General features: G+C 36.3%; 1 protein-coding gene across 1 annotated transcript in view; it reads left to right on the forward strand.

The window, feature by feature from the left end:
- The window catches only part of LOC107751175 (SEC14-like protein 1), a 65,354-nt gene that overhangs the window by 39,213 nt on the left and 3,892 nt on the right, over positions 1-22,249 (forward strand). The window contains exons 5-10 of the mRNA XM_016566852.1: positions 2,803-2,891; positions 2,998-3,068; positions 3,320-3,491; positions 3,726-3,860; positions 4,047-4,181; positions 14,601-14,606. Coding sequence (XP_016422338.1) covers positions 2,803-2,891; positions 2,998-3,068; positions 3,320-3,491; positions 3,726-3,860; positions 4,047-4,181; positions 14,601-14,606 — 608 coding nt within the window. The remainder of the gene's footprint in view (positions 1-2,802; positions 2,892-2,997; positions 3,069-3,319; positions 3,492-3,725; positions 3,861-4,046; positions 4,182-14,600; positions 14,607-22,249) is intronic.

Consider the following 22,249-nt stretch of genomic DNA (forward strand, 5'->3'; position numbering starts at 1 on the left):
GTTGGTGCCCTCTGCAGGTATTTGTTATAATACATAACGTACTTAAGTTGGTTATGTTCATATTATGTATAGGCATATTACATTATGTATTTTAACAGTGTTGTTCAATAAAACCATGTAACGTAATTACTTGGTTTTGATACTTTATTTGAGCCAATTATTATTGCCTCATCGTTAGTTTATATAAATAGTCATACTAAAGCCTGGTTTTTTTTCACTTAGGTCTAGTTGTGTTACTAAAACATATCAGATTACTCCGTTGTCAAAATAATCAGTAGATTACTTAATCAGTTACAGCCCTAGATTAGTTAAAATATTTCAAAATACAACTGCATTGTTTTACTTTTTGTAATTAAAAAATATTTTGTCATTGAAAATTTCTTAAAAATAGTATTAAAATATTGTCTTGTTCTAGTGAACCAAGTATCTGTATTTTGTCTCATCTCGTGAGCTAAGTGTATTGTCACACCCCTAGTGTCGATAAGTGGTGATATAGCTCATAATTTTCCAAGTGTATGATATAGCTTTCATTCTTCAGGTCAACCATATATTCATGAAAAAAAAACAGTTTGAATAAGGAAAGCAATAACTTTGCCATGGTATCCTTTCAAATGTTAAAGTTGCCACAGTCGTTGCATGTTTTGCATGTGCTGCCCCATCCCCTCCCCTCCCCTGGAAAAAAGTTCAGGTTCAGGATTTTTAATTTTTTTTTGCTTTAACCCCTGTTCATGTATGTATGCATAGTTTAATACAAAGGGCAGGAAGCCAATCACACAGAGTACATTTTTCATTTAAAAACATGAGATGCAGTGGGATGGGTGGAAAAAACCTGCCATAAAGTCTCAGTATATGTTTTTTTTTCAAAGTTAAACTTGCATTCATTTTACATGGCTTTCTAAACATGCGGCTCCTTTGTGCGAGATGCGAGTGCAATGGTAATAGATGTCCCTCTAGAAAATGCGCGAAATATGTGTTCTGTGTGAACGCTTGGTTTCAGTTTTGATGTAAACAAGATCTTCTCTGCATTGATATTCTCTTTTCAGCAAATATTTTTAATTAACAACACAGCAGCGCCGCATCCAGTGGGTTCAACTGGATAGGCTAACAGAAACATTATAATGCAACGACACTTACATCGTCATCGCATCTCGTGCGCCACTGATAAGGCTGCCTCCATAACGCATACCTAAAATTCGAATGCAACATTTTTGCATTCGAATGTGGATTTTTATTTTAAATTCGACGAATATTCTAAATTCAAATTTTTTTTGACAGCCCTAGTTCAGCTTTTAATAACTTTTAATAAATTGATGTGAAATTGTATAAGTTTCATGATTTTAATTAATTAGACATGCTTTTTTGTAATTTAATAAAAAATGTAATTTAACCATTAAAAATAAGTTGAGAAAAATTAAAACGGAATCTAGAAAAATTTAAATGGAAAAAAACGGAATTTGGGAAAAAATAAAACAAATTTCATAGGGCTGTAGCGTCTGGACCAATCAGACACACCATTTTTCATTTGATTTAACAAATCAATTATTCATTAGATTAACAAACATTCACAGACCCCTCACCCAATAAACATACTGGGAGCCAAGATGTCTGTGAACGAGGCCCCGGACCCTGGTCCCCATGGTATTTGTATCATACTTGACGTTGTTCATTGTTTGCTCATATCTGGAGTCCCTAATCATGCAGATTTATGCTACAGGCTCTGTGTAGAGTTGTACAGTAAGAAAGTTATTTCCCTTAACCAGGAAATTAACGTTCTTAGAATTGACAGACAGTTGACCCTGAGAGGTCAAGTAAATATCTACAGCGGATCTAAATATTTATAATTAATTATAACTAGTTATGATTAATTATTCATATTTCCCCATGAGCTGATTCGCTACAGGGCCCTTATTAAGACAGTGGTTCTTAATCCTGCTCCTGGGGATCGCCCTCTCTGCACATTTTGTGTGTTTCTCTTAGCTGACACACTCAGGCTGTATCCGAAATCGCCCCCTATACCCTTAAAGGGGTGGTCTACTGGCTTTTTTACATCCATTCTACATCCATTTTTAGTGGTGTCCGAAACCATTATCGAGTGCTCTCATTCAATTCCACAATGCACTGCAAAAACAAGTGTACAACCGATTTATACTCAACGGCTAGAGAGCGTCTCACCAGATGTCGCCTGCAGCTGAATCATCCATCCATTCATTCATTTTACAATGCGGTCGCCCATGGCTTAGTGCAGCGTAATACAACACAGGTATAAATTTATTGTAAATTGATTATTAAATTGTTTAACTAGGGTTTATACATAATTTCCATGACATTGTTCAAGATAAATCCTAGCTGCCAGTTTCAAATTATTATTAAACAGCAAGCACAAACTATGCAAAAGCGGCAGTCCTTCCGGTGCACTCAGTGTCCGAATTCACTCGTTTTCATTCACTCCTTCAAGTGAACCGAATTACTGAACTAATGTAGGGAATAGTGAATGAGGGTATAGGGGGCAATTTCAGATACAGCCTTAGTTCAGTTCATAGAGCTCTCTCCTGACGAGCTGATGATCTGAATCAGGTGTGTTAAATAAGGGAGACTTGCAAAATGTGCAGAGCAGGGGTCCCCAAGATCAGGATTAAAAACCACTGCATTAAAACATTTACAGCCACTTACTGACATTTTTTGTTTCTTATTTAGAGTATAATTTCATTATTCTTTTTTTCATATTTACATATTAATAAAAAAATCTGGTGTGTTGTGTTTTCACATGCTTAAAGCCTTGTGTTTCTGTGTTGCTTTCTACAGATGGCAGGCCTCTGTATATTCTACGCCTAGGACATATGGACACTAAAGGACTGGTTCGAGCACTTGGAGAAGAATCCCTGCTCAGACATGTAAGAGATTCTATAATCCACATTTTCCCTCATGCTCTCTGGTGTATTCCATTCATATGAATTCAAATAAATAGTGCAGAGTCTAACAGCATATATGAATTTTAAGGTGCTGTCAATCAATGAAGAGGGTCTGAGACGCTGTGAGGAGAACACCAAAGTCTTTGGTCGGCCAATTAGGTACTGACAGGACTAGCAGATTTTTCTTTTTTAACCATAAAGTGTAATATTATGAAGTAAAGTGATGTGTGGCCAAGTATGGTGACCCATACTCGGAATTTGTGCTCTGCATTTAACCCATCCAAGTGAACACGCACACCGTGAACACACACATTTACAGTTAAAACACTCAATTGCATTTTGTCTGCAACAAGCCCTGTGAGAGGCCCTCTATAAACTTTTGTTTAAATTCATATTTTCTCATCCTATAGTTGTTGGACATGTCTTGTCGATCTTGAGGGGCTCAATATGAGGCATCTGTGGCGTCCTGGAGTCAAAGCTTTGCTGAGGATTATTGAGGTGGTGGAGGCCAATTACCCAGAGACCCTGGGCCGTCTACTCATCCTCAGAGCTCCCAGAGTCTTTCCTGTCCTGTGGACTCTGGTTAGAGACACAGCTGTTTGCTTTTAAATTGCTCTTCTCTGCTAAAATAAAGATGGGAATGGCATTTTAACATGACATGCTATATTCATTTGTTCAAGTTATTAACCCCCTTATATTCACAGTCCTTTATAAAAATTGCATGAAGTAACAACCTCTCATTTACAAAGTACATGAGTCACCCAGTTTAAACTCTTAGTAGCCTGATTTAACTTTCCTTCTCTTATCTCTTTACAGGTGAGCCCTTTCATTGATGAGAATACACGAAAGAAGTTCCTGATCTATGCAGGAAATGACTACCAGGGCCCTGGCGGTCTTGTGGACTACATTGATGAAGAAATCATCCCTGACTTCCTTGGAGGAGAGTGTATGGTGTGAAATTGTATTTCCCCTATGTTTTGTGACTGAATGGTGTCTATTCACTTGCATAATAGTAAAACTTGCTCCCAGTAAGATGATCTGTATGCATGTATTCAAATTTGGATATTATGTGTCTCACCTTAGTATGGTTTTAGTGGCTTATTGAACTAAAGTTATGGCACTGTGAAATATGTGCAGTGTGAAGTGCCAGAGGGCGGCCTGGTTCCCAAGTCTCTGTACAGAACTGCAGAAGAACTGGAGAATGATGAGATCAGACTTTGGACGGAGACTATTTACCAAAGTGCCAGCATCTTCAAAGGAGCACCACATGAGGTCAGACTTGTGCATTAGAAACAAAATTATGCAGCACGAGTTTGGTTTTGTTTGGTGCATTTGCATAGTAGGGAACACACAATCTACATTTTATTTATTCACAAAAACTTGATTTCAGTCTGAGAAAACATAGGCCTACTAGGAAAAAGTGGCTAGAAAGTGATTTTCGTTCCCACATCTGGGCATTACTTTTTCAATGCATTTTTGCATAGACAACAACCTTTTGGACTTTAGGTTAAAAGTTATCCACAAAATATCCCGCAGTTTTTTGTCACAATCCATAAATGAATATAATTGTGAATTTAAAAAAATTCTTATACTGCTGGTTTTGCTTGTAGCTTTATTTATATTCATTTTAGCAATGAAAAATATCTCTCAAACTGGCATTTATACATGTACCTAAATATCTGAGACCAGAATTGGTGCATTAGTGTATTCAAGTGTGAATGCAGACCATGAAATATGGAAAATTCGTAGAAAAAACACTTCAACTTCACAGAATGTCACCAAGCATAATTAAAGAAACACATTGTAAATTTAACAAATCTGTGATGTTTTATACATGAACATTTTCAGTAGGCACTGTGTAATCATAGAAAGATAAAAAAGAAGTACAATTTGGCCCAAGATGGCAGAAATTACTCAAAACGCTACCCCTTTAATTTTCAATAATGCCAAAAATGGACAACTCTATAATAGATTCATTACAGCTCAAAATCAGCCTAAAATATGACACAGCACATCTTTACTCATCAGTATCATCCCTATCACTCTCATCAGAGCTTCATCCTATGTGTGTCTTTCCTCTGTTTTCTGGGAAACATTTGCACAATATTGGCACTGACATTAAGGTGACCAGACATGTCACTTCTCGGGGACACCTATTTTGATGTCATACAACGATCATTCTGCGCAGCGCAAACAACTAACACCTGGTTATTTTAGGCAATTTAGAAATCCTGTGCAGAACGTGTCCCTGGGAAGTGGCACGTCTGGTCACCTTAACTGACATAAATCAGTACAACACAGTCTTGGAGAAATACAGGAACATCTTTCAGTCTCACATTTGCCTTGCTTGCAACTGCAGTGGACTACCTGCAACACACTTTCAGGGGCAAGATTTCTAGTCATCCAGGTCACTGTCTCATTATGGCTGCTTTTTAGTTAGCCCTTTTGCAGTGTTGGTACAGGGCAGGGGTAGGCAACATCAGTCCTGGAGTGCCGATGTCCTGCAGAGTTTAGCTCCAACCCTGAAAAAAAAAAACATCTGTGCCAACGCGTGATGTAATAAAACTGCAGCTCTTTAATAAACGTTTTTTTTTTAATCCATTTTATACAATCAGCCTTCATTTAGCAAGTGCACTCGCGCATAAACAATTTTCAAGTTCAACACTTTTTGTTTAGGGTAGAGCTAAACTCTGCAGGACAGCGGCACTCCAGGACCAATGTTGCCTATCCCTGGTACAGGCAGGGGTGTGAAGTAACGAATTACAAATACTCACGTTACAGTAATTAAGTAGTTTTTTTCAGTAATTGTACTTTTTTGAGTAGTTAAAAAATTGTGTACTTTTACTTTCTCAGTACTCACTACTCAATACTCATGAGTACTTTTTAATAGGCTACTCTTTTACTCTTACTCAAGCAGTTTTTTGGACAAGTACTTTTACTCTACTCACAGTACATTTTTTGGAAGGTAATGGTACTTTTACTTGAGTATATTTTTTCAGTATTCTTTCCACCACTGGGTACAGGGCATCACTTGTCGGGGGCATGGATAGTTCTGGCAAAGCTGTCGATGCCATGGAGCAAGGCTTTGTATCTTGCATCATTCACAGTTTCAGCAGATGACTGGCCATACTGGTGGCTCACATATTTGCTAAGTAGTTTAAAGGTCGACTGGTCCAGGGTAAAACTGCTACCCAGATTTGTAAATGCAGTCAGGTAATCCTCTTTATTTTGCCTTGGCCATAAAAGGCGCTTGTAGGGTCACAACCTGAGAAGGTATGGATCACTGTGAAAGTTAAAATACACGGTGTATCAGCTTCTACGTGTTATAAAATATGATTGACTATCATTATTATGAAATCCATTGTTGTGAGAAAAAAAGCTGACTAAAAGCTGGCTAAAGTCATAGGGACAGTTTTACTAAACACGGCAAATTAGCGCGAGAGCGCAATTCCAAAAGAGCACCAATGGGCGTGGACATTTCTGCGGGTGATTTACTAACAATGCACAAATTAAAGAACACAGACGCAACATCTCATTTACATATCGACCAACGCAATATACCAAGCGCAGCACAAATTAGCGTAGTCGCGAATAAACAATAAGGAAATAAATAAGCCACAGTACGTTGAAAAGAGGCCAAAAAATTAAGGGTTGCAACAGGTTTGATAGACCTGGTATTGCGAGACTCCTAGTTGAGGGTTCCAAGTCGTCTTTTATTTCCTGAAGCAAATTAAAAATAACATGGCATGGCGAACTATATGTTCGGATAATGTGTTTTGGCATTCAAAATAAATTAATATGTGTGTAAAAATCCTCTCCCTTCTACTACGCGTTCTCTGTTCTCTGCGGTGCCTCATCCTTGCAACAAATTGCATCCATTTCAAGCGCAAAATAGTTTAAGAAATGCTTTTTTTGGGCGTTAAGTAATGCCGCAAATACCAGTAATTTAACAAGCGCAAACGTTAGTAAAACGCATTGCGTGATTCATTTGAATACTCTCCTCCCATAAATTTTGCGTCTGAAAGGGAAACTCCTAGAAATGCATATTCAATAAGGTCAAGCCCAAAAATAACTGTGTCCATGCCTTTTCAGCGCCAATTCTTCACTGCATGTCTTTAGTAAGACGTGACAGTACTACGTGACCTGGTTTCTCCCAAGGTTTTTTCTCCATTCTGTCACCGATGGAGTTTTGGTTCCTTGCCGCTGTAGCCTCTGGCTTGCTTAGTTGGGGACACGCCAAAAGACGGTTTGCGCTGTTAGTGAAGCTGTTAGTAAAACTGGCCCATAGTATTTAAATTACCTGTAATTTGAAGAATCAAGATCTTCACGTTTTTTTTCACAAGATTTAAAAAGATCCTTCTTAACTGCATCATTGTCAGCACCTCTTGGTTTACAATTTTTCTATGGCAGATGATTCTCTCACAGAAGATCTTGTAGCTGGCATTGAAAGTTGGCTAATTTCTGAGAAGAAAACACATTAAAAACTAAAGATATGTCATGTGCCATAATTATTTCACAATGGCTTTTATTTTAAATATAGTATAAATAGTAGCAAATCAAAAGCAATTGACCAAGCGATTTAAGAAGCTTTTTTTTCTTCAGAAAGAAAATACATTGGTTATGAATTATTTCTATTTTCGGTAACACTTTACATTAAGGTTCCCTTTATAAAGTGTTTATAAGGGTGTTCATAAATGACTAACTCATTTACAAATGCATTATAAATCATTGATAAGCAGTTATAAATCCATGAATAAAAAGGGTGATTTTAATGCAATATCTGCCAAATAGTGAGCCATTTTTAACTCATGTTATAAATGCTTAATAAATATATTTATTAATACTTATTTCACTCAAAACTAGATTCTTGTTTTATTTAATGATGCAGCAAAAATTGACTTTTATAGTGAGACTGAAGGGTGTTGTATTTATGGTTCTCTCATTTACATCTCATGACTCATGTCGCTTTTTGTACAATGTTTCTACATTGTTTCTTACATGATGCCTATCCACAGCAATGATTAGAAACTGATATATTTTGTTATTAACGAGTTATAAACATTAATAACGTCTAAAAGTCAACCTTATTGTAAAGTGAACATCTGTGAACCATTTATTGAGTTATAAACATTAATAACGTCTAAAATCAACCTTAATGTAACGTGAACACCTGTGAACCATTTATTAATGAATTATAAACATTAATAACCTGTGAAAGTGAACCTTAATATAAAGTGAACACGTGAACCATTTGTTAATGAGTTATAAACGTTAATAAACTGTGAAAGTGAACCTTAATGTAAAGTGAACACACTAATAACTTATTTATTATTAATGCGCACACATATTTTATTGTTGATGCACTATATCAGTAAACACAACAACTTGAAACAACATTCCTGAGCATAACTGCACACAAAAAGTGGCTTATACAAGTAAACTCACATTAAACAATTCAGAAAAAAACAATCAAGTATTCCACCAAATTATAACTAAACATCATATCTATATGACAAAAATATTTGATAAATGCAAGCTCAATAAAGGCACCTAAATATTTATATATCTAATGTAACAGTTTTGAAATAATCATTAAATCAATGACCGAAAGCACCGTTACAGAACATTATCATATTAATAAGCAAGCAGTAATGATTTTTGATATCATGATAAAGCCCACTGTAACTTGTGTTTGACTATCCACACTTTCAGTATCTGCACGCAAGCGAACAATCCACGGGAGCGTGGTTATTTATTTGTACAGTAACTACATTGAACTAACACAGCGATATCAACACTTGAAAAACACAGTCTGCAATGTCACCTCACAGTTAGGTTACCTGTAAAATCAGTAAACACTTATGTGAGATTAAAATTTCACTTCAGAGCACATCGGAACAGTCCTAACAGCGTGACTTCTCTTGAAAAGTGGCTTTGTATCGAATGCTCATCAGCGTCAATTACAGGCTACATGCAGGCAACTACAGACACAGGATTTGGTGATGTGATGTGATCCTGAAAGATTATAATAAATATGTATTATATGCAATTCATTATTTTTTGTTAGTAGTAGTAGCTACTACTAAAAAAAATACATTGCATATTATATATATATTTGTCACAGATTGTAGTGAAGGGCTGTGAGGAAGTAGAATTCAGATGCAGCAGTACCTACTATTTTTATTAAGAAGATTATTGAACTCAGAGAAAAGTAGGAGAACAAACCATCCACATAAAAACAAAATCTGACAACCAAAGGCTAAAACTCAGGGCTATAATACACAAGAGCCAAAGGAAAAATGAACAAAACACAACAGATATACAGAATACAAATACAACAGATTGCAATAATATTATAATACGAATCTCTAAGCAGACGAACACAAATCTAAACATGACAATAATATATAAATAAATTATATATTACATATGATTAATATGTAGATTATCAACGTTAGAAACCTGTCATAGTTCATGTAAATTATATGTTATATAATTTCTGATAATTTCTGATGTGCAAATTTGCCTTATTTGTTATACACTGTTACATTTTGGAAATAAAAAATCACCAAAGCCTGTGTCTGTAGTTGCCTGCGTGTTACCAAAGCCTGTAGTTGGTGCTGGTGAGCATTCGATACAAAGCCACTTTTCAAGAGAAGTCACGCTGTTAGGACTGTTCCAACGTGCTCTGAAGTGAAATTTTAATATCATATAAGTGTTTTCTGATTTTACGGGTAAGCTAACCATGAGGTGACATTGCAGACTGTAGCAAATTAGCTCAAAAGGGAAATAACTGTAGCAGAATCAATATTACAATTATTTGATCTGTCCGTCCACTGAGCAGACAATATAATCATTTGTCAATTCTAGAAAGAGAGAGAGAAGAGCAAAAGAATGGCAGTATTTCACATCAATTAACCACAACCTAATGAGAATCATCAAAGAATCAAAAATAACCTTAAAAGGGGGCTTAAACTTAAACACGCATCTAAATAGTTGTAAACGGTTACTTGCATTGACTTTGTTGCTGAACAAGAGTCCTGATGCGTTAAGACAATGGAGGTTCTTGATGAATTCTTTCAGGAGTGAGCTGGAGGTTTTCCTCTGGTTCTTCTGAAGATAGGAAAGTCCACAGCGAATTGACAAAGTTACGTGAAGCTAAAAACTGCCGGAAAATCAAACTCAAGAGGAGAGTTTTGAAGAGTCTTGGAGAGTGTCCGTCTCAAGAAGGGTTTTGAGCCACGATTAGTCCGAGTTAATGACTTTTAATAGTTCCTAGTCACGCCCACCTTTTGGGTGGAATGGCCAATACCAGGTGTGAATTTTTGAGCGGGAGAAGTTTTCTTTGTCTCCATTTATGGCCCATTTGCATGTAATGAGTGGTAACTAGGCTAATATAATAGGGAAACATACAAACAACACATGCATATACCAGATACATTTGTAACTGATTAATTATAGTCTAAATAAAGAAATATCTTTATGTGTGTGTGTGTTATGTGTATTGTGAGCATGGGGGTAGTTCTCTGGCCATCAAACATTTGGTGCCAGGTACTGAGGTCTCCCAGGACATTGGAATGTGTTTGAAGTCCGATGGGGAGACAAGAGTGGTGAAACTGTTTAGCATCTCCTTGATAGTGGGGGGAACCATTGGCAATTTAGCACCCATATAAATGTAGAATGTGGGGCCATGTCTGCAATTTATATGCAAATGTCAAAAGGCTAAAAGGGTCTCTAAAACATAAAGCCCAAACGATCATCAATGATCCTAAGCAGATGCTACAAGATTGCGTTTTTCAAGTGTTGATATCGCTGTGTTAGTTCAATGTAGTTAAACTGTACAAATAAATAACCGCGCCGGTGCTCCCGCGGATGGTTCGCTCGCACGCAGGTACTGAAAGTGTGGATAGTCAAACACTCAACTTACAGTGGGCTTTATCATGATATCAAAAATCATTACTGATTGCTTATTAATATGATAATGTTCTGTAACAGAGCTTTCGGTCATTGATTTAATGATTATTTTAAAACTGTTAAATTAGATAAAATATAAATATTCAGGTGCCTTTATTGAGCTTGAATTTATCTAATATTTTTGTTGTATAGATGTGATGCTTAGTTATAATTTGGTGGAATACTTGATTGTTTTTTCTGAATTGTTTAATGTGAGTTTACTTGTATAAGCTAATTTGGTCCCACTTTATATTAAGTGGCCTTAACTACTATGTACTTACATTTAAATTAATCATTTGGTACAATGCACTTATTGTGTACATACATGTTTTTACATTGTACTTGCATGTAATTACATCTGTAATTAATTTCTGTAATTACATTTATATTTACACCGTTGATCCATCCCTTACACCTTAACCCACCCTTAAACCTACCCATACGACCAAACCTGTCCCTAACCTTACCCGTATCCCACCTCAATAGCAGCAAAAGTGTTTTGCAATACAATATGAACACAATTAGTACATTGTACTTATTTTTTGATGCAAGTACATAGTAGTTAAGGCCACTTAATATAAAGTGGGACTGCTAATTTTTTTGTGTGTGAAGTAATGTACTTTACTCAGTAAAGATTAATATTTTTGTTTCAAGTTTCAAGTTGTTTATGATATAGTGCAAAAACAATAAAATAAATTTCCCCAGAAAAATGCCAACTTTTTCTGTGTGTGCAATAATAATAAATAAATGATTAGTGTGTCCACTTTACATTAAGGTTCACTTTTACAGGTTACTAATGTTTATAACTCATTAATAAATGGTTCACAGGTGTTCACTTTACATTAAGGTTAACTTTCACAGGTTATTAACGTTTATAACTCATTAATAAATGGTTCAAAGCTGTACACTTTATATTAAGGTTCACTTTTACAGGTTACTAATGTTTGTAACTCATTAAATGGTTCACAGGTGTTCACTTTACGTTAAGGTTCACTTTTACAAGTTACTAATGTTTGTAACTCATTAATAAATGGTTCACCGGTGTTCACTTTACATTAATGTTCACTTTCACAGGTTATTAACGTTTATAGCTCATTAATAAATGGTTCACATCTGTTCACTTTACATTAAGGTTCATAAGTTATGAGATAAAAATGAGAAAAATATAAATAACACTCTTCAGACTCGCTATAAAAGTCTATTTTTGCTGCATCATGAAATAAATCAGGAATCTGGTTTTGAGTGAAATAATTATTAATACTAGTGCTGACAATCGATTAAAAAAAATAACTAATTAATCGCAAATTTTTCTGAAATTAATCGCAATTAATCCCACCTAACATTAAAGTTTTTAAATATACTTGTATATTGCAATAATTTCACATTCAATCTTCAAATTAATGTACAATTTAATATTTGTTTAATGGCATCTTTTTTTATGACTGAAGGCCAGTATCAATACTGATTTCTCTATAAAATTGACCCATTCAACATTACAGTATAATTGAGAGCTATCAATTTTAACATTTATTAGACTTTAAAAAATAACTTCTAATTTAGTGAACTTAAAAAAATCTTCACATAAACCCATTATAATAAATGTCATATTTACCTTTGGCCTTCAGCAGAAATATACAGAAATTGAAATTGAAGTTATCAAACACTAAATTCTAAATTAAATATAGATGAATCCTTAAAGCTATAAAAGTTCTTTTTTTTTTTCTTTGTTCTTTGATTAATAGACATCACAGCAGGTTATTAAGTTGTTTTGGCTGTTATTTCTTTAACAGCTGCCACTGCTAAACGTGACGCGGATCTGACACGCATCATATTTTCTGTCAACACTTTTTTAACTTTTCTGACCCACTTCAGGTCTTAAAGGGGTCATATGATGCTGCTAAAAAGAACATTATTTTGTGTATTTGGTGTAATGAAATGTGTTTATGCGGTTTAAAGTTAAAAAAACACATTATTTTCCACATACTGTACATTATTGTTTCTCCTCTATGCCCCGCCTTTTTGAAACGCGTCGATTTTTACAAAACTTTTAAAACCTGAAAGTGCACCGTGTATAAAGTTATTGTCTCTCAAAAGAAAGAGTCGACTCTGAATCATTGAAACGAGTCGTTTTTAAAACGAATCCCAAGCCGTTTCATGTTGATGTCAACATGAAACATTAGCATATTGCCCGCCCACTTGTTGGTCTTTTCACGTTGGTTTGAATGAAAATGCATATTCATTCTTTGCCACTAGGTGCCACTTTTTGAGCGGTAAAAATAGCGGTCTCCCTGGTAAGGCTGTACACAAAGCAGCACTGCTCACACAGCTTTATCAGGCATTACAGGCATGATGAAATGAAAATTAGACCAGTCACCACAGATTAGCGTCACGCAAAGGAGGGGTTTGGAGAAATGAATCGTTAAACGAATCGTTTGGGTGTCGTTGAGCAAATAAGGTAAAAATAAATATTATCAGACAATAAAAGTGTTTTTTGACCTTGCATGCATGTCAACCTGTTGTTGGGGACTCCCAAAACCAAAATATTAATATTTCATTACCCATAATAGGGGCACTTTAACTGACCACGGCATTGCATGTACGTAGTTTATTAAGCGCTTTGATATGAAAGGATACAGCCTACAGTGCGCGCCGGTGCCTTTGTGCGTGCAATTGAAGAGCTCGCGCTGCAAGCACAGTACCATTTCCGCGCTCGCTTGACTCGCGCCTGGCGCTGAAGTGAAGTGGAGCGCGCATCTGAAATGTCTCACGTTCTCAGTCATTCTGTGACTGAATAAATGCACTTCTTGTCAAGAGAAAAAGTGACAGAAGCAGCAGTTGTGAGTGGGGTGGCCAACCCTAGCCTCGCCCCTGCGTTAATTGCATTAAATATTTTTAACGTGTTAAACTGAAAAAATGAATCGCCTGCGTTAACGCTAATTTTGACACCACTAATTAATACATATATTTATTAAGCATTTATAACGTGTTTCAAAAATGGCTCACTATTTGTCAGGTATTGCATTAAAATCACCCTTTTTATTCATGCATTTATAACTGCTTATCAATGATTTATAATGCATTTGTAAATTAGTTATTAGTCATTTATGAACACCTTTATAAACAATTTATAAAGGGAACCTTAATGTAAAGTGTTACCCTATTTTCTTTAACCTTCATGAACCACTATATGTTATCATATTAGGTGTGTTTGATTGGGATCGGAGCTGAAATCTGCAGGACAGTTGCTCAGGGTTTGAGACCCCTGCAGTAAACTGTTAAGAACCTGGTATGCTGTCTGTAACGGGACTTGTGGTATCGCACCTCCAGAGACGCATAATCTTTATGCACAAGAATGCTATTGTCTTCTTTCATCTCAGCCTATCACTTTCAGTTCATTTAATTTCAGTTAAAATTAATTTAATTAATTTGTAAATAATAACCATTAAATAAAAACTGTGTTTGCAGTTAAACAATACTAAGTGTTCTGGCTGTAGCTGTATGCAAAACATCAACATGCAAATCGGACTCTGACTGTACAATAAATATTAAATAAATAGTCTAATTGAAAGTTAGCCATGGTACCCAGCATATGGCATAACAGTTCAAACGTGTGTGTGTATTTGTTTTTACGTACCTGCTGACAACGTTTCTGCCTGTGAAAGATGGTCCTTTATGCACAAAGCAGAGACAATGTTTGTATGTTTCTGCTATTTTCTGATTCTCATCCTGCAAGCCAAGCCACTGGTTGACGCCGTTTCTGAATGTATCCACCGTGAGGTGTAAAATCCTTTGTTTTTTCTTTATGGATGTGAGATGCTTATAGCGTTGTTTATGATACATTTTACATAGTTTTGAAGGAGGTCTGGCCGTAAGTTCCTCTTCTTCACTACTCGGTAGTGACGACAAGGGCACAGACATCTTGAAGTTATGTTTACATGTCGTTCCGAAAAGTGGCCACCTTATCGGTCTAGCGGAAAGCAGGTGACACGAAGCCTCATCACTCATGATCAAAATACGATTACGTGAGGAAAGAACTATTGCAGACCTTAAACTCTAATAAAAAAATAAACTGCAGGATTACACATGGAGAACTTTTATTTTCTCGGGTAGGCGTGGTTGACTCTTAACTTTTATAAAGAATATCTCTTTGGATTTGAGACTTTAGTCTTTGCAACTTTACAGATTTTCTTTATGCACCAAGAGCTTGTAACACTTCAAAGAGAAAGGAAAAATTTAAATCGCATCATATGACCCCTTTAAATTTTATTTTAATCAAAATGACTTGAATGTTTTTTTTTGTTGTCATAATTCCAGCTTCTTTATTTAAACTGGCTATTACTTTTCTGTTTTGGCTGTGTCTGTTTTTCCAGTATTGTCTTATTAAAGTAAAAATAGAGCAAAATAGTTATGAGCAGTGTCCAAGCCTGCTGCTTTTTTTCTCTCTCTCCCTTCTGCACACGACCACCCTCCTTTCTGTTTCTCCCTGTAAAGAACGGCTTGCTGCGATGTGCAGAGTTTGTAAGTGAACTTGTTTGTCGTTAGCTTAACGACTGTGCTGTGTCAGTGGATTGTGATTGTTAGCATTATCATCATGCTAACAAAGCTCTGTTAATTCTGCCTGCTCAAACATGCTTGGCTTGTGTATCACCCTCTAACTCTGCATTTAGTATGTGCAGGCTGATATAATACAGCTGATGTGAGACGATGATAAGCCTACATGAAAATGACAAGCTTTTGAAAACCTGTTTCCTATTAAAAACCCTTTCCAAAATTTCCAAATTTTTTCCCAAAGTAATTTGTAAACTGATTATATACACTATGGACAAATGTATTGGGACACCTGATCATTACACGAGCAGGGACTTAAATTACATTGCATTCTAATTTAATATGGAGTTGATCCTCCCTCTTTCCATGCATCTAGGAAGACCCTTCACAAGATTTTGAAGTTTGGAACTGGGAATTTTTGCCCATTCATCCAGTAGAGTTTTTGTGAGGTCAGGCACTGATATTGGACGAGAAGGCCTGGCTTGTAGTCTCCATTCCAGTTCATTTCTAAGGTGTTCTATGGGGTTAAAGTCAGGGCTTTGTGCAGGTCAGTCAAGGTTTTTCACACCAAACTCATCCAACCATGTCTTTTTGGACCTTGCTTTGTGCACTGGGGCACAGTCATGCTGGAATAGAAAAGAGCCTTCCCCAAACTGTTCCCACAAAGTTCACACTAAAAAAATAATGTGTGGAAAAATATCAAATAAAATTAATGCAACTATTTGCATCAATCTTTTAAAATTATGACAACTTCTAATGAAATTATGTTCAATCAACAAACTACATTGTGTTAGAGGAACTTAATAATTTGTAGGATAAACACAAACACAGTTTTTGTGCTAATATTAATGCCAGGGGAAGTTTGGAACTCTTAAGCCATGAAATTAGGCTTTTATGCACCACGCGCCTCAGATGTCTGTGGCCCTGCTCTGTGACTTTATGTGGTCTTCTTTATGGCTGAGCTGGTGCTTTTCTTAAATGGTTCCACCTTCCAATAAAACCACTTACAGTTCACCATGGAATTTGTAGCAGGGATGAAATTTCATGAACTGACTTATCACATTACCACGCTTGAATTCACTGAGCTCTTCAGAATGACCCTTTTTTGTTTGTTTGTTTGTTTGTTTGTAAAAAACAAAACTGGATGACTGGATAAACTGGATGGCTAGGTGCTTGATTTTATACACCTGCAGCAATGGGTCTGATTGAAACACCTGAATTCAATGATTAAGAGGTGTGTCCCAAAACTTTTGTCCATATAGGCTGTGTCCAAAAGCTTAGGCAGCTGACTTGATGCCTCACTGCCCTATCAGGCAATGACTTTGCAGGTAGCATTTGTGCAGGAAGGTACCTCAAGAAACTGATTTCTGGCAGACGTCTGAAGCAGCATAACCATTTAAAAATCTACAACAAAAAGAGAGAACTTTGGTGATAATTAAGTGAATATTCAACTACTATAATACTAATTTCTTGCTAGAAATTACATAAAAAATTGAAGAAAAAAAACACACAAATTGGCCATCAACCGTAACTGTTACAGAATGGAACACACAGGTTTGTGGGATATCAAAGGCAGCGAAGAATAGGCCAACATCTAATCTAATCTGCCTTCAAAAATCGATCAGATGAAAGTATCTCAGTTGACACGGATCATTGATCACGATCATTGTATTCGGACATGCCTTGCAGAGACAGAATTGTTCAGCTTTCGGACGTAGCCATACTCTGTGTGTGTGTGTGTGTGTGTGTGTGTGTGTGTGTGTGTGTCTTTTGAAACTCCAGTATGTTCTTGGCTGTGTAGGTTCAGTATTTATCGCATTGTCTAGTATCATGGTAAAATTTCCTTTTACTTGGTTTTATAAAATGCCTGTTCACACCAAGTCTGACCTTTTGTCATTTCTATCTGTCTTTACTGAGTGTAGGTTGATTTTACATGGAACTTTTACATGGCACTGCAACAATCAAGGAAAAGATGTGATATGGAAAGGAATTTTAATCTACTCTCCTTATATCATGTCTGTTGCATATCTGTGTTAATATTAGTATGAACCATTTATGTATAATAGTAGTATTTGACCACTTATTACCAAAAATCCTTGGTATTCCTATATTTCAGTGCTTTTTAGTCACACTACTTTTTACTATTTCCATAGTTCCACTGCAGAAGAGTGACAGCATTTCCGTTTTAGGGATGGGTTGTAATTTGCATTAAAGGTCCCATGGCATGAAAATTTCACTTTATGAGGTTTTTTAACATTAATATAAGTTCCCCTAGCCTGCCTATGGTCCCCCAGTGGCTAGAAATGGCGATAGGTGTAAACCGAGCCCTGGGTATCCTGCTTTGCCTTTGAGAAAATGAAAGCTCAGATGGCCCAATCTGGAATCTTCCCTTTATGTCGTCATACGGGGAAAGGTTACCTCCCCTTTCTCTGCTTTGCCCGCCCAGAGAATTTGGCCCGCCCATGAGAAAATGAGCTACTACCGTGCTAGGCGAGCGCAATATTTTTTTTTCCTCGAGAGACATCATGGCTTGCAAACGAGCGAAGCATGGCAGTTGCCCCGCCTCTCTCCTCCTCATTAGCCTTTAAAACTACAGACACAGAAATGGCACGTCCTAAGGCAAGCTCATTGTGGGACTGGCTCGTAGTGGCTGAAATTCTGCACCAAGGCTGAATTTCGGGAAAGAGACTTCAGATACAGTACTAGGGACCACTTAGGCCTATATAAAAGCATCCAAAAAGCAGCATGTCATGGGACCTTTAAAGCATGTGAATGACTGGAGTGCATTTTGATTCAGGCATGCAAATTTGTATTTATTTATTTATTTCAGAAAATTACTAAGATTTACATTGTAACTGGGTCAGTTTTTTGGCAAACTTTTTTTGTTACTGCATCAGACTTGGTGTGAAAAGCCTTAATATGGTGGTTATGTGAGCTTTATGTTGGCAGTTTGAATAATGTATTCTGAAGCCATGAAGAACAGGAACATTGAATACTAATAAAATGCTCAGGCTAGATGCTTGTCAAATGTTTTTTGCAAATGACAGGCTACCTTAATTGATTGTGTAAGCACGGTATGATAATTTACTTTTTGCCAACCAGCCAATGAATGCCCAAGATAAGGAAATGTGTTTCAAGTGTGTGTTTTTTGTATAAGCAACAGCATTTAATGTAAACAATTTTAAGAAGTCTTATGGCTGGTAAATGAGAAGAAAAAAAAATCATTGTCTGCCTGTAAGGTTTACATAATGTTTTATGAGGATTCTAAACTCGCTTGGGCTTTGATAACTTGAATATTTGCTCTAATTACCTATTTATTCTAACTGCATGCCCTGCTTAAGCTATGGGTATTTAACTGTATATGAACACCGAAAAAAACAATATGCATGAGCGAGTGTAGCTTACAGGTTTTTATTAAATTATAGTATCAAGACCAGTGGTTCCCAACCATGTTCCTGGAGGCCCCCCAACACTGCACATTTTGCATCTCTCCTTTGTCTGACACAACCATTTCAGGTCTTGGAGTCTGTACTAATGAGCTGATGATCTGAATCAGGTGTGTTTGATTAAGGAGACATGGAAATAATGCAATGTTGGGGGGCCTCCATGAGCATGGTTGGGAACCACTGATCTACACATTTTCCTTAAACCTTTTTTTCTTACAGAATTTTATTTACAGTCTTCAGGCTTATTAATTTCTCACATGCTATTCTATTCTGTTCTAATCTCAGGGGCTCAATGACCAGTCTGGAATCCAGTCACAGTGGTTTCTCTCAGCTCAGCGCCGCCACCACATCCTCCAGCCAGTCACAGTCCAGCTCTATGATCTCCAGGTAGAATAGAAAGAGATTTAGGCTCTAAAATGTTTTATCAGTTCAGTTTCTAGATTCTCAATAAACCATTACTATTCTTCCTCTGTTATCTATCCCAACACTGTATCACTCCATGTCAAGGACCTGATGCGTGTTCACACAACTAAAAAGAGTATAAAAGATATCCTTACCTAAAAGGATTTTAGTGGTGGTAGTTTTTTTTTGTTTTTTTTGTTAAAGGGCTTGAATCTGCTTTGCCATAGCGCTCAGCTGAGTCGCTGGTCAGTTCATAGGCCGATTGTGCTTTGTGTGAGTGTCCGAAGGAGCTCACACTTTACCGTGCATTTCTACATTTCCCATGGACTGCATGCTGAACTAAGCAATACATGTTCTTCAGATTGGGAAAGAGCCTGAAATGAATGCGCCCACTTACACATCTCAAATACTGCACATAACTACATATATGCACTTAGTTCTGCCATATCACTAGGAGCTCATCCTCTTGGTGAATTGTTGTTAGGTCAGTGGGAGGGCTTCTGCAATAATTTAGAAGAAATTTTTACTATTTGAATTTCTATTTATCATAAAATGTTTAAGGAGACTGGGTTAAGTCTTCTTGGGTGCTACAAGCTTGTTTCCTCATTGTTAGTGTGTAGCTAGACTTGCATTTTGAAAATGGCAAAGTGTTTAGTGAAATAGTCACAGTACTGCTTCAGTGCTTACTACTAGTGTTAGCTTGAATTTTGGCTTTGTGGAAATGCCTTGATATCGAACCTCAGACTTGCTGCTGATCAGTTCCTATGCAGTCAGCCTATCAGTGCTTGGAATGGTCATTCGTATATTAATAGGTCAAAGCATTCTTTAAAGACAGATTTACTGGAAGAGGGGCAGTGTAAATTTTGTAGTGAATTTTATCGTTGCTCCAACAGAATAGGTCAATTTGTTTTTATTTTTTCTGTATTATAAAAGGAAAGAAAAGTTAGTTTTTTGGGGGGGGAGGGGGGTTGCCTCTTTTGTTTGACAGTTTCTATTAGCAAAATCTTGAAATGGAGTGAGGTTACACAATCTAGTGAAACATGCTCCTTAAAGACTTTGTTCAGGTTAGAATATCAATCAGAATTTAAAACAATATGCTCAATAAATGGATGAGAGCATGTCCATTAATCCAGGTGACTTTAACATGTTTGACAACCTGCACAATAAACTAGTCTCACCTGCTTAATGTCCTGTGAGAATATGTCTGTTTCCAGGTGAAGTTTACCTGAGGACAGTGGATGTACTCACATTTAACTTGCACCGGTTGTTTGAATCATGCTGGAGCCAATAGTCTAAAAATACTCCCTCTCCTTCATTTCTTAGCCTTATTAGTCCTGATCTCATGGACAGGACACTTTAGGGAAAAGGAGATTGTTACACTTAACAACTAGTTTTTGCATGTCATTCCTAGAATGCTGATCGTAATATGATACATTTACAGTGTACTAATATTCTGGAAGTGTAATAACAGTAAAAAAGTAAAGGAGGAACAAGTAATATTTTGTTTGATGGTTTAAAAAAAATGACATTTTATCGTGAAAACTTTTAGGATTATTTTAGAACTGTTAAGTTTATAGGTTGATGGTTTTAGCGTGGCGTAAATACAATACAACTTTAAATGCAATTTGGGTTTCTACGGAAATCCTATATCAAGCTACCATCCCTTAAAACTTCTAAACATCTGTGAAGCACATATTCTGAACCATGTGTACTTTGAAATCCTCTCATTTGACTACAAGCTGCCAGTCAGATAGGAGTTTCTGATCTTATGGTTATAGAATTTAACATTGTTTAACCATGCACAGGTTAGTAGACTTGTTTTATGCTTAGAGTTTAGGAAAAAGTGAGAGATTCTATTTACAGTACAATTCTTAAAATCTTTAACAAATTGCTGTTTGAATAATGCAAAAATCAACATAAGACCAGTGTGTCAGGTGTAACTCTGTAATGCTTTACTGTGAAGAGAATTCTATATGATTTGTATGAACGTGTGGTTGTTTTTTCACCTCCTTCACTTATCGGTTTCAGCCATCTAATGCGCTATGTCAGTCATTTTAATTTGTGTGTCTTACTCTTTCGGCTAGATGAGACCCATGATATTGCCATATGCAAGCATCTATACAGTAAATGTATAAGGGCCACTAATGTGTCCAAAAACACACTTTCTCTCTCTGACATGTGTGCACGCGCACAAACTCGCACACTTGTAGTCTTCCTTATACACCTGCCTTTAACTGATCAGACCAGTGTGTTTGAGAAGTAAATCTAGGGGCTTTCACACCCACCCAGCATTCCACGAACAAGCACCAATATTCTCATTCTGTAAGTTGAGCTTAGAATGTTTAGAACGAGAATGAACCAGCTGAATTAAATGAATGTGTGGTTGCTTTTTAGTCTTCACAGAATCTCACCTTTTCTATGTAATGGTAATTCTCATTATAAAAAATACCAACCTGGATTATGTTTGAATATCTCAAGTGTTTGTTTTCTCATCTGTGTTTGAGGGCTATTAACTTTATGTACATTGTTTTCTCCCTCTGCTTGTATCATTTTTTTTTTTTTTTTGGTGTGAGATGTTACATATCTGTTTTTTCCTCTGACAAATTCTGTATGTGAAAAAAATCTTGAAGTAATATACAATTATAGCTCCTTTACATTTTTTGAAGTTATTAAATTTGAATTAAAGAGATACTTATGCTGTGTTCCTTCTTGTGTGTGCGTGTGTGTGATTAACTAATCAGAATCAGTAAGAGCTTTATTGTCAAGTGTGTTAGGATCTTCCAGTACAGAAAGTACCAACATAGTGCAGACATATATATAATTTAAAGGGGTCACAGGATGCTACATGCACTTTTACAAGTTGTTTGAACTGAAATGTGTGTTGGCAGTGTGTGTACACAACCACCCTATAATGATAAAAATCCACCCAGTGGTTTTTTTTTTTTATCTCGTTAAATGTTTTCCCCTTTCTCAAATCAAGCCGATCTCAGA

The sequence above is a fragment of the Sinocyclocheilus rhinocerous genome, unplaced genomic scaffold (genome assembly GCF_001515625.1).
Source record: "Sinocyclocheilus rhinocerous isolate Xijiao unplaced genomic scaffold, SAMN03320098_v1.1 scaffold2656, whole genome shotgun sequence".
NCBI classification, from domain to species: Eukaryota; Metazoa; Chordata; class Actinopteri; order Cypriniformes; family Cyprinidae; genus Sinocyclocheilus; species Sinocyclocheilus rhinocerous.